The sequence below is a fragment of the Eubalaena glacialis genome, chromosome 19, assembly GCF_028564815.1.
Source record: "Eubalaena glacialis isolate mEubGla1 chromosome 19, mEubGla1.1.hap2.+ XY, whole genome shotgun sequence".
Lineage (NCBI taxonomy): Eukaryota > Metazoa > Chordata > Mammalia > Artiodactyla > Balaenidae > Eubalaena > Eubalaena glacialis.
This window is the reverse complement of record NC_083734.1, coordinates 17,341,345-17,354,618: the sequence shown is the minus strand read 5'-3', so window position 1 is coordinate 17,354,618 and position 13,274 is coordinate 17,341,345. Positions and strand designations below refer to the sequence as shown.

At 46.4% G+C, this 13,274-nt stretch overlaps 1 protein-coding gene across 1 annotated transcript; it reads left to right on the top strand.

Annotated features, from left to right (window-relative positions):
• The first annotated feature begins 5,328 nt into the window (after positions 1–5,328).
• On the top strand, positions 5,329–13,227 carry TMEM97 (transmembrane protein 97). The gene is made up of 3 exons (XM_061175937.1): positions 5,329–5,550; positions 10,819–10,963; positions 11,896–13,227. The coding sequence occupies exons 1-3, from the start codon at positions 5,422–5,424 to the stop codon at positions 12,153–12,155; spliced, it is 534 nt and encodes a 177-aa protein (XP_061031920.1). The 5' UTR covers positions 5,329–5,421; the 3' UTR covers positions 12,156–13,227.
• Positions 13,228–13,274: the final 47 nt, after the last annotated feature.

Genomic DNA, 13,274 nt, shown 5'->3' with positions numbered 1-13,274 from the left:
CTCCTCCTAGTCCCTTGCGACCACTAATCTTTCTAAGAATTCTCCTTTCCTAGATATTTGTCCTTTTGTATCCAACTTCTTTCACTGAGCATGTTTTTAAAGCTTATGCATGTTACAGCATGTATCCTAACTTCATTACTTTTTATGGCTGAATGATATTCCATTGGAAGTACAGTTGACCTTTGAACAATACAGGGGTGAGAAGCACTGACCCTCCATGCCAAAAATCTGTGTAAAGTTTACAGTCAGCCTTCTGCATCCTTGGTTTCACATCCATGAATTCAACAACCACAGATCATGTAGTAGTATGTATTTATTGAAAAAAATCTAAGTATAAGTGGACCCATGCAGTTCAAACCCATGTTGTTCAAGGGTCAACTGTATATAACACATTTCGTTTATCCATTCATCTACTGATAAACACTTGGCTTGTTTCTACCTTTTCGCTATTGTGAATAACGCTGCTATCGACATTCATGTATCAGTACAAGTATCTGTTTGAATCCCTGTTTGCCGTTCTTTTAGGTACAGACCTAGGAGTAGAATTGCCAGGTCATATGGTAATTTTAACGTTTTGAGGAACCACCAAACTGTTTTCCACAGTGGCTGCATCATTTTACATTCTTACCAGCAAGGTACAGGGTTCCAGTATCTCCACATTCTCCCCAAGACTTGTTAATTCTCTCTAATCTTGTTATTTTCTGTTGTTGCTGCTTTTTAAATTATAGTTACCTTAGATGTGGGGTGGTTTCTCATTGTGGTTTTGATTTGTATTTCTCTAATGACTAATGATGTTAAGTGACTTTTTATGAGCTTAGTATAACATGCAATAAAACTTAATTTAAGGGTATAGTTTTATGACTTCTGAAAAATATATACACCCATGTAACAACCACCACAATCAAGATACAGAATATTTCCATCACCCAGAATATTCCCTTGTCCGCTTCCCAACCATTTCCATCAGCACCAGGCAACCAATGATCTGCTTGTCTCCAGAGATTAGATCTACATGCACCCCTATGTTCATAGTAGCACTATTTACAATAGTCAAGACATGGAAGCAACCTAAATGTCCATCAACAGATAAATGGATAAAGAAGATGTGTGTGTGTGTGTATGTATGTGTATATATATATATAACAATAGAATATATTGTCTATATATATATAGAATTTTATATATATATAAACAATAGAATACTACTCAGCTATAAAAAAGAACAAAATAATGCCATTTGCAGCAAAATGGATGGACCTAGAGGTTATTATACTAAGTGAAGTAAGCCAGACAGAGAAACACAAATATCATATGATATTGCTTATATGTGGAATCTAAAAAAAAAAGAAAAGATACAAATGAACTTATCTACAAAACAGAAACAGACTCACAGACATAGAAAACAAACTTATGATTACCAGAGGGGAAAGGGGGAGGAAGGATAAATGAGGAGTTTGAGATTAGCAGATATAAACTAATATACATAAAAATAGACAAACAAGGTCTTACTATATAGCACAGGGAACTATATTCAGTATCTTGTAATAAACCATAGTGAAAAAGAATATGAAAAATATATATATTATTTAAAAGGATATATAAAAAAGAATTCTAAAAAGAATATATAAATAACTGAATCGCTTAGATGTACACCAGAAACAAAACATTACTTTAGTTAATCAACTATGCTTTAGTTAAAAAAAAGAAATGCTGATACATGATCTATCGATGAACCTTGAAGACCTTACGCTAAGTGAAATATGCCAGACACAAAAGGAAAAATATTGAATGATTCTACTTATATGAGGTACCTAGAAAAGAGACAGAAAATAGTATAGGGGTTACTGGGGAGAGGAGGGAGGGGGAGGGGGAGTTATTGTTTAATGGGTACAGAATTTCAGTTTGAGATGATGAAAAAGTTCTGGAGGTGGCAGTGGTGATGGTTGCAGAACAACGTGTATGTACTTAATGCCACTGAACTGTTCACCTAAAATGGTGTAGACATGTACTCAGATCAGTGCTGCTCAGAGTGAAAAGAATTAACATGTCAGAGGCAATGCCTCGGAGGTTCAGAGACAGCAACGATCCCCCAGACAGAGGCAGTCAGGGCAGCAGGCCTTTGGAACTTAAAACACCTAAGAATGGGGGAGGCGGGCAGGGGTGGGGTGAGGAGGGTGGGTGCATTTTAAGGAGAGAGAAGAGTGAAACAAAAGCAGAGAGGAGAGGAAAGAGCCTTGCATAGTTGCTGCCCAAGAGGAAGGTGGCAGGTCTAGCGGGGGCCTTCTCCGAGCACTTTTCGGCTGGGGTCACGGGCTAGAATTGTTTCCACCACTGCGGGGTCCATTGTCGGGCTAGTGGTGTTCGTCTCATCACAATACAAATAATTTTCAAAAGGTGCTAAACATCACCTCTTCTCACTCAGAAGGAACTTTTTTTTTGAAGTCATTCTTTCACTCAACACTTGCTTTTGGTGAGACTCTGCTGATTAACCCTGTCCTCTCCCCAGGGCCATTTATCTTCTACTACTTATCTGACCTTGTCAAGCTCTGGTTCCCCCACTAAAGGAATTTCAAACATAAGACAGCAGCTGGACAGAGATTCTGTTGGATGGAGAGCCTTCCAGAAGTGCTTGGCCTTGAAAATCTTTATCTACAGATAACAAACTTGGCTGAGTGAGATGCTTTTGGAGGAAGTCACTTTAACAGCTGCACACTCACCGAGTTCCCTGGGCAAATCCCAGCCTAGGGGCCCCACGCTCCCTCCCCCTAGCAAGCAGTTACAGTCAGCACGGACTACAGCTTAAAAGGTGTCTGCCATGTCCTCAAAGCCGTTCTTGGGGGGAGGGGGGCGCGCTGTTGCCAGGCCCCCTCCTGAGTACAGCTGTGCAGGAGCGCTCCAGCCTACCCCCTAGAGGCCCTGGGGATGCCAGAACTTTGTGTTCTCACAATGTTTATCCCTTGTTCACCACCCCAGAAGGAACCTCCACTGCCTCTCCTGCTGTGCTCTCCCTCCACCCTGCTCTGATTCTCCTCCCCAGTAAACACCCCCCTCCTCTCCAGAGCCCAAACCCCTCTACTATGGGGCTCACAAAGCCCTCCACACCCTCAGCCCTTACCCCTGCAGTAAATGACACGTAGCTCCCCTTCCCCTAAGGGCTCGGCTTCCCCACGGCCTCCCCAGCACTGGCTGCTCACTTTCTCACAGTCCACTAGCTCAGGGTCAGGAGGTGGGGTCACCAGCCTCCCTGCTCCCCAAGGCCACATCCATTTACCCTCCACTCTCCGAGGTTTAAGCCAGACCTCAGCCCATGCCCACCTCCCTCCTGGTCACTCCCCTTACATACCAAAGACTTTGGCAATGGGCTCACAGCCGACTGCCGACTCCACCCGACTGCCACCACCATCCAAGGTGGCCGCTGTGGTCCATCCATCCCACACCCTGGGCTCTCCGTCCCTTGACTTCATCTCCAAATACCTTTCCCTCCACTCCATTTCAGCCACAGCTTCCCATGGGCAGAACCTCTGAGATCCGGAACCCACACACTTGTACCCACATGTCAAACTCTCCCAACCTTCTGGCCCATTCATCCAGTTACTCCCATCACATTAGCGCTTATTCCTCAGCAAGGCCTCAAATCCATTCACTTCTCCAATTTCTCCCAGTCTACCAGCCCCTTCTGGCCTTATGTCACTCACTCCCTATCCTGCTTGAACTGCGGGCTCCGTCTCTTCAATCACTCTCTTATTCAACTCCTCAACATCACCACTGTCTTTCTAACCCCAACCCTGGACGAGTCGAACAGCCTTTTTCTCTGCAGATCTCATGATGGAGAAAAGCACACAGCCTAGGAGAGTGGGGCCTCCAGATCAGTGGCCACACATCTCAGCTGGATCCTCTACATTGACCACAATTCTCTGTCCTAGTACCACGGGGCCCACCCTGGGGAGCACAGCACTCCTCTGACCTAAACCTGATCCATTCTCTCCAGCTCCTCGGCGGCCTTGAGCCACATTTCCTGCTTTCGTCCTCCTACATGGACAACCTTTCCCCGGACCGAGAAACTTCAAGCAGCATCTAAACAAGTGAAAGTACTCCAGTCTCTCTCATCTGAAAAGTACATATGTAAGCCCTCTCTTGAGCACATCTCCCTCCACCCACTGCCCCGTCTCTCTTCCCCTTCATAATCAGATATCTAGCTCCCTGCCTCGATTTCCCCATCTCCTTACTCCTTGCCCTGCTGTCATCAGGCTCCTGCCTCCACCAGCCACAGCTGCTCGCACAAGGTCACCGGTGTTGCTCTGACACAGCTGACCCTCCCTCCTTGCCCGTGTCTCTGAGACATCACACTCCTGCTGTCCACCTGTATCTCAGCTCCCTCGTCCCATGACCCCTAAGGTTGCAGGTCGCCTAAGATCTCTCACAGGCCTTCTGCTCTCAAAACTTCAACTCCCATCAAACGCTGATGCCTCACAAATCTACATCTTCAGACATGTTCATCCAACTGCCTGCTAGACTTTTCCACTCAGATGCCGCAGAGGCTACCGCTCAGTGACAACATGGCCAGAACCAAATTACCTTCTCTTCACTCCTTCTCTTCGTCACTCTTCTCAGTGAATGGCAGCCCCACCCATCCTGTCCCAGGGCAGACCCGGACCCAGCATATAATTAAAGATCAATATTTGCAAAATAAAAATGAATCACTGAGCCTCCCTCATTCTCCACAGCCAATCACCAAGAATTATCATTTTTACCTCCTACTATATCCCCGTGCTTCTTTCTTAATTGAGGCTGGCTGCCTCCTACACATCCTTCAGAAGGCTTCCGGGACCCTAACTCCGGAGGGACAGGGATCTTGTCCGCTGTTCCCACGGCCCGTGACTGCCGCCACGGCCCGGACCACCACGCACTGTCCGGCCGGCCCTGTTGAGTGACACCCCACTGCACTGGGCGCTCCATCTCCGTAAGTGCCCACGGCCGGGCTCACAGGAGCCTCCCAGCAAGCACTGAACGGATGGAGCGAAGGAACGGAAGAGTAATGAGCGAAAGGGGCCACGGATGGCACGCGATCGCGGAGAGAAGGTCGGCAGGCCCAGCGACAGGCAAGACCTCTGGCTGTGCAAGCCCAGCGCCCGGAGCGGCCCCACGCGGCGGCCGAGCAGCCTCGCCCCCACCTCACGCGGCGCTCCCCGCGGCCAATGGAAACGGTCCGCTGGCCGCGTCGGCGGACGCTTCCGGCCCGCGCGCGGCTTCTCAGCCAATGGGAGCGGCCGGCGTCGCCCTCGAGACGAGACGGGGCGGGGCGGGGTGGGGCGGGGCGCGGTGGGGCGGGGCGCGGGGTCCTGTGATGGCGCGGTTGCGGGCTTGTTCCCACGTTGCGTTACCTCCAGCGTAGTCTAGGCTCCTGCTCTGCCCAACCGACGGATGATGGGGCCTCTGGGCGCCCGGCGCGGCCTGGAGTGGCTGCTGGGCCTCTACTTCCTCTCCCACATCCCGATCACCCTGCTTGTGGACCTGCAGGCGGTGCTGCCGCGCGATCTCTACCCCGTGGAGGTGAGGGCGCCGTCTGTCCTGGCCACCGGTCGCCGAGGTTGGCGCCCCTCGGCGTAGCGGTTGACCCGGCGTCCCCGTGATCTCCCCTCCTCCGGCCTGGCGCCCCGCCTCGCCCACTCAGGGTTCCCTCCTGCTTTCCTTGGGTCCCGCCGGGGCTCCGGCTCCTCCTTACCCTTCAACTCGACTTCTTCCTCGGGGTTTTCTTTGTCTCTCCCAGCCGCTTCCCCAAGGCTCCTGGGGCCAAACACCTTGCTCCTTTTAAAGACAGTTCTTCCCTGGGTTTAAGACTCCCACACCCCAGCTCTGGTCAGTTGTCAGTATTTGAGGGAAGTAGCCTGGATGAACCAGTGTATAAATTATGGACACATGTTGGATTTGTTTTAAAGTTGTGTTTCTTGGGAGAGCTTTAAAAATACCGACTAATCCCAAAGAAATAACGCTAGTATTAGACCCCTCTAAGGGACAGTCGCAGAGCGTCCTGATTTAAAGATTAGGATCCAGCAACTTAAAAAGCTCAGAAGTAAACGACACCTTTTCAAATCGGCCTTTTTTATTGGATTTGAGCAAGAATGATCACCTGAGTAGAAACGGAGGCGAAAGCCCCATTTCCTGGTTGTTGGAGAGCATTCTTTACCCCAAACTTTAACTTTTGCTTTAAATGCTTTTTATTTATTGAGTTTTATTTTCATGTCTGGACCCTATAACCTTCTATCACGGAATTCCAGTCCTCAGTTCTACACTTCTCCAATCTGTCTGCAGAACTATAGGCAAGCCTGACGTGTCTACCTAAAGATTTGATTTTACCTCTATTTCTCTTTAATTGCTTTTTCTCTGCAGAGCAGGGGTTCTTAACCTGAGGTCCATGAACCCCTAATGGGGTATGCAAAATAGTGTGTGCCTTGTTTTCCATAGCTTCCATCAACTTTTCCAGGGGTCTGACCCTCCCCAAAAGGTTAAGAGCCACTGCTCAACAATAAACCCCCACTCCATAGTCTGGTTTGTTTCTAGCTCCAAGCATAACTGGGAAGACCTCTGACCTACCTTTTCCTGGGAAAAGTGTAGGTTGTGTGTGGCAAGAGCATTGTCTGGGGACTTGGTTCTTCCAAGAACTTCTTGAGTTCCTTGGGCAAGTCAGGGCTCTGTAGCTTCAACTGTCAAGTAGGAGAGAGAGGAGTTAAATCACAAGCTCAAACATATACAAGATGTATTAGTTTCCTATTGCTTCTGTAACAAATTACAAAAATATAGTGATTTAAAACAACACGAATTTATTATCTTTCAGTTCTGGAGGTCAGAAGTTTGAAATGAGTCTTGTAGGCCTCGTTGCTTCTGAAGGTCCTAGTGGCGGATCTGTTCCTTGCCTCTTCCAGTTTCTGGTGGCTGCGGGTGTTCTTGGCTTGTGGCCACATCACATCAATCTCCGCTTCGGTCATCACTTTGCTGCCTTTTCTTCTTTAGTCCAATCTCCCTCTGCTCAACTTTTATAAGGACACTTGCAATTACATTTAGGGCCCACCAGATAACCAGGATAGTCTTCCCATCTCCAAATCCTTAACTTAATCACATCTGCAAAGTCACTTTTGCCAAATAGGGTTACATTCATAGGTTCCAGGGATTAAGACGTGGATGTCTTTGGGGGCCATTATTCAGCCTATGACACAGGCCCAGGTGGTATATGATCCTTCTAAACAGGTCGTCACAGCTCCGCACTAGCTATTAGTTGCCTCGAAGAAAGGAGAGCCATGTCTGTGCAAAGTCTGTGTGGCCAACAGAACTCAGGCAGGCTGCCTGTTCACAATCTCTGATGTTATGAGTCCCTTTAATACTAGGCAGTCATGGGACTTCCCTGGTGGTCCAGTGGGTAAGTCTCTGCACTCCCAATTTGGGGGGCCCGGGTTCGATCCCTGGTCGGGGAACTAGATCCCACACACCTGCCGCAACTAAGAAACCCGCATGCTGCAAGGAAAATCCTGAGTGCCGCAACTAAGACCCGGCACAGGCAAAATAAATAAATATATACATACATACATAGCAGTTATGTTACTCCAGGTAGCCAACCGTTCCAGACTTAACAGCTGTTGGTTTCCCTATCTTTTCTGAATGTGCCATTCCCACAAGTTCTTGCTCACCACTCACAAAATACAATTAAAATGTTTCCAAAATCATAAAGACCCCATTTAAACTTATATATTTGATTGCTAGTTTTCTCAGCTTTATTTTTTTAAGTTGACCTGTTGTAAAAGGTCAAGGGCCAACATAGGCAGGATCTGACCAGAAATTCTGTAACTGTGTGTGTGTGTGTGTGTGTGTGTGTGTGTGTGTGTCTGTCTGTCTGTCTGTCTGTCTATGATACTGTTTAAAGACCTTAGTAACACAGGGGCCTCCCAGCTTGGAAGGCCTGTGTCTCTATTCACTCTTGTTGCTTTGGGGTGGGCAATGATGGTTTTGTTGCTTCTGTATGGGGAAATAATAAAAGCCTTGAGTTATTTTCAGATTCTCTTTGAAAAAATGCCAAATTTTAACATCTGTTGTGTTTTTCCTCCCTAAATAGAAGGAATTTCTCCTAGAACTAAAAAGCTTGTGCAGATCACATAATGGTTAGGCTAAAATCTGCAAATATCTTTCTTGGTTTGAATCAGATCAACACTTGGAAAAACTCTTACTATGAAACAATAAGAATTTAGTTTGGATTAGAACATGGAGAGGATGGGAAGCATTTTGTAGTATCATCTGCAGCTGGGTAGCATTGCTTCTGTTAAAATAAGGGACAACAAGTGAGCATCGAGATGCTGAAAGCAGTTTGTGCGCTCATTCTAAGAGGAGTGCAAGACTGTTCAGTAGCAACTTTGGTCTAGAAATCCATGTGCGTAGGCCAGGTGAATATTTTAATGGATAACAATGGTAAGTTGAGGCAAATGTGAGTCAGTTATAAGTGGAAACAGTTTTATTACCTTTTTTGGGGTCTTACCTAATAATTATTAATGACCAGTTGCATGCTGAGATTTTAATAGGATTAAATTGAACTTCTCCAAATATGTATTACATTCAATTAAGTAATCTTAACATTTACTGTGCTAGCCATTGTTCTAATGACTGTAAGTATTAACTCTTTTTATCTTACCAACAGCGAGGTAGGTGCTATAATTGGGAAACAAGTTTAGTGAGATTAAGTGCTTTGCCCAGAGCCAGCACTCAGCCCCTGGGTACCATGCTCATCACTGTGCTTGGGGGCTAAGGGCATTGACCCTCCACAGTCGAAAATCCACGTACAATTTATAGTCAGCCCTCCATACCCACGTTCCTCCCTATCTTCAAATTCAACCAGCCACCGATTGAAAAAAATCCGCATATATGCGGACCTGCACAGTTCAAACCTGTGTTCAAGGGTCAACTGTTTTAAATTTTGCTGTTATCATCCTGCAGCCCTTAGAAATTAGTGTTGTACTAATCTGCCTGGATTTATGAAATAGGTGGATCTGAATGTATACAAATTAAATAGAAAGTGAAGTTCAAATGAACCAGAATGCCTTTTTTTTTTTAAATAAATTTGTTTTTGGCTGCGTTGGGTCTTTGTTGCTGCGTGTGGGCTTTCTCTAGTTGCAGCGAGCAGGGGCTACTCTTCGTTGCAGTGCGCAGGCTTCTCATTGTGGTGGCTTCTCTTGTTGCGGAGCACGGGCTCTAGGCGCACGGGCTTCAGTAGTTGTGGCACGTGGGCTCAGTAGTTGTGGCTCACGGGCTCTAGAGCGCAGGCTCAGTAGTTGTGGCACACGGGCTTAGTTGCTCCGTGGCGTGTGGGATCTTCCCAGACCAGGGATCAAACCCATGTCCCCTGCACTGGCAGGCAGATTCTTAACCACTGCACCACCAGGGAAGCCCAAATGAACCAGAATGCCTTTTAAATTCTGCATTAAATCTTTAAAAATAGATCCTTCCAATATTTTTTTGAAGTAAATCTAGAAAGCAAAAAAGGATCTTAAAAAACATTTAGTCCAAGTTGTTTGTTTTACAGATGAGAAAATAGAGCCCAGGAGAGGTGCAGTGACTTAACCTTTATGAATATTTTCTACCACATTACCATCCTGAAAAGTGCTTAGAAGGAAGCTAAGGATATTGCTGTGAATTTAAATTTCAAGTCAAATACAAATTCAAGATCACTTGGTCAATAAGTTGATTATCTAGCTAAGGCCTTTTTGTAATTAATATTATGCTAACAGAATGTTTGTTTCTGGATGTTTCCTTAAAGCTCAGTTGCAGCAGGGAGGCCTCTATTTCACAATAGTGAGCCTTTATCTTTAGATTAAAAATTAACAGGAAAAATATCTTTGGATTTTCCATTGTAAGCCAAATTCTTATCTTGGAAGCTGTCTTGATTTATCATGATATCAAGATGCCATCTCCAGGAGGTTAAATGTGACAGACCTTCAGTAGTCTACGTAGTGTGGAGAGCCCTAGGCATTGGGCTCTTAAAAGGGCACAGAATGGGCAGCCTCAAACCCTCCTGCTTCCTTCCCCTGCCTGCAGCCTCGTCTACATGGATCTGCATCTTTTGATTTGACAGTGCCATCACGAAGGTGGGGCCCAAGCTAGAACTGAGACCACTCACTCTCCAGAGTGAGGCAGAGCCTGTTCCTCTGCGAATATACTACTGATCTCCTAAAAGAGAAAAAACTTTAGAATTAGGGGGGTAAAGAATGACAAGGAACTTGAGATTTGGGGATAAGTTAAATTGTCTAAAATTGCAACTTCGCAGAGGTTAGATTTACCTCCCTTACACTTCCCTCCGCACCTCGCCCCCCAAAAAAGACAAGGAAACTTATTTCTGTATTTGAGGCCATCTGGCCCTTGGAGCTTGCTGTGCAGTTGCTATTTTGAAAGGACAAACGTCAGGATGGTTTTCACGTCATTTCTTTATAAAGAAGGATATTGTTGGCAGATCCTTCACGTTTGTGTGTTCAGCTGAGAGCCTACTAAGTGCCACACATTGTTGCTCCTGACAGTATCCACACCTGGATATGTGTTATCACAGACATGCTGGGTAGCACACAGGGGCTGGAAGAGCTGAGGAAAGCTGCTAGGAGAAGGTAACATTTGAGTTAGAGCTAGTGAGTTTCTATTAAATGACCATCTAGGCTGCACCACAAAAGCCAGCTGGGTGTGCCGTCTGCTGCCAAGGGAGCTGGGTAGTGAGAGGCTCTGCCAGCGGGTTGGAGCTGCTGAAGCCCGTCCTGCCAGGTAGCTGTATTCATTGCGATCCTTATCTTTTCCCAGCTGAGAAACCTGCGGCAGTGGTATACTGAGGAGTTCAAAGACCCCCTGCTCCAGAACCCCCCGGTGTGGTTTAAGTCCTTCCTGTTTTGCGAGCTTGTGTTTCAGCTGCCTTTCTTTCCCGTCGCAACATATGCCTTCTTCAAAGGTTAGTAAATGGGGAAATCCCATTTCCGCTCTGAAACCAGGTCCCAGAAATCTTTTGGGAATGTTTTACCAAGGGAGAGGGGAGTGGTCCCTGGAGGCTGTATGAGGGTGATATAGGATTGGTGGGAACGGCCAGGACAGATCTTGTATAGGGACATTAATGTGGCTCAGGCTAGTGTCTGTGGTCAGCTGGGCTGCAGGACTGCCTCAGTCAACTGGAAATCTCTCACACACATGAAACCTGAGGCTACTTTCAAGTTTGAACTTGTTCCTTTTTATTGTCCCTCCCCCCCACCCCCCCCCAACAGAATTTCTTTTTTGTTGTTGCTTTTACTTTTCTGCTTTGGGTAGTATCATACTGGCTTTTAAGCAGTAGCATCAAGCTAATCTCTAAATGGCTTAACTTCTCATTTAAAAATTATTCTTACAGTGTCCCCATGACGAATGCTTTTAAAAAGAAGGTGGCCATACCAGTGTTCGTGGTAACTAAGCTTGTACAGCTTCTTTCCCACTGGAACCCCCAAGCCATCTCTTAGCAGAATCTCTTGATCCCTCTCACCTATATATAATTACTTAGCGAAGAGATGTTGCTGACAGGGCTGCCCCCGCCTCCTCCCCTCCCCCCAACTGCATTTTGGACCAACCCAGTTTAACTAGTAATGGCCATTTAACTGCCCTAGAGTTTTTCTGAATTAATTCTGACACCACCCAGTGTTCTTTGGCAGTCAGTGGCTAGGGCTCCAGCTGTCACACAAGTTTGCACGTTGGGCATTACTGTATCACATCCAGTTTCCCATTTGTTTCCACTTGGAAAAGGAGGTAGAATGATTCAGCTGAAGGGAGCAGGCAGAGACAGGGTGGAGGATGTTGTGGACATACCTGGAGCCATGAGCAGATCTAACCCTTATCTCTTTCTCTCCTCGATGACCTCAGGAGGCTGCAGGTGGATCCGCACCCCTGCAATCATCTACTCGGTTCAAACGATGACAACTCTGATTCCAATCCTCTCCACATTTCTACTCGAGGATTTCTCCAAAGCCAGTTGTTTCAGAGGACAAGGACCTAAGACTTTCCACGAACGACTATTCCTTATATCTGTCTACATGCCTTACTTTCTCATCCCTCTTATACTTCTGCTTTTCATGTTGCAGAACCCCTACTACAAGTCTGAGGAGAAAAGAAAGAAAAAATGAGGAAAAATAACCCCGGGTCCAGGGGAGAGGTGACCACGGGGCAGTTTCCTATTGGACCCAGTACCAGGAAAATGCTCAGAACCCACGTTTTCAGTAGTATTTGAAACACACCAGCAGCAACACACACGGCCAAGGCACTGGCAGGACGCACATCACACCCTCATCTTCCAAGGGCACTGGCGCCAACAGACCCATCACCTGAGGATGAGCAGACGGGCGTGGGCTAGGTTATAGCGAAGTGGTGCCAAAGGCCTCACTGTGTGCCCAAGTGCCACTGCAGGATTACTAAAGGCAGGACCAGACCAGAAGCCAGATAAACTTCCAAGCAACATGGCCTACTTGGCACGTTCATGAGTCATTTGACGCACAGTATACATGTGACTAACCCTTTGACTCATGACTCTACAGCGTGTCACTGGGGTGTCTCAGGCCATTTTTAAGCTTGAAGCTGTGCCTCTGTGATGTTCATTAAAAACTGTTTTCTTGTCCCCACGCCTAGGTGGGGGTGAGCTATTCTGTAAGAGGGTTAAACTTAGTTTTCCTTAACGTTCAACCTTGGCATGACCTTCAGTCAGAAATGGGTCAAACTGGAAGGTGTATTGTTTCTGTCTTAAACAGGTTGTCCCAGGAGAAGAGATTTTTTTTAAAGTCTTGTTTATCCTCTTTCCAAGCCTCAGTCTTCTGTTACTTTTTACAGACCACCTAACATAAGTTCCTTTACTCTGACATCTGGTGTCTGTCAGGAATAGTTTAATAATTCCTTCCGGTCTCATTCCCAGTCAAAGGCAACGGGTGGCGGGGAGCTGCGCGTGACAGGTCCAGTGTGTGCATATAGGGTCTCTTCACGTTAGTACTTGGTATTCTGCTAGCTTTCTCTAAATTCATACTCGAGGCCAACTCAAAAAAAAAAAAAAAAAAAAAAAAGACTTGTGAACACACATGGAAAATGGTAGATGCTGGTCCTGGTTAGTTCCCCCTTTTTGCCTGTTTTGCTTACAAGCCCTAATGGTCTGATTGTTGGGAGTATCGTCTGACTCGTGTGTCTGGTCAAAATAAAGGTAGCTGCTGACCACTGCCTGGTTTGTTTTGTGGACTAGGGGCTAGAGAGTCCAGGGTTCT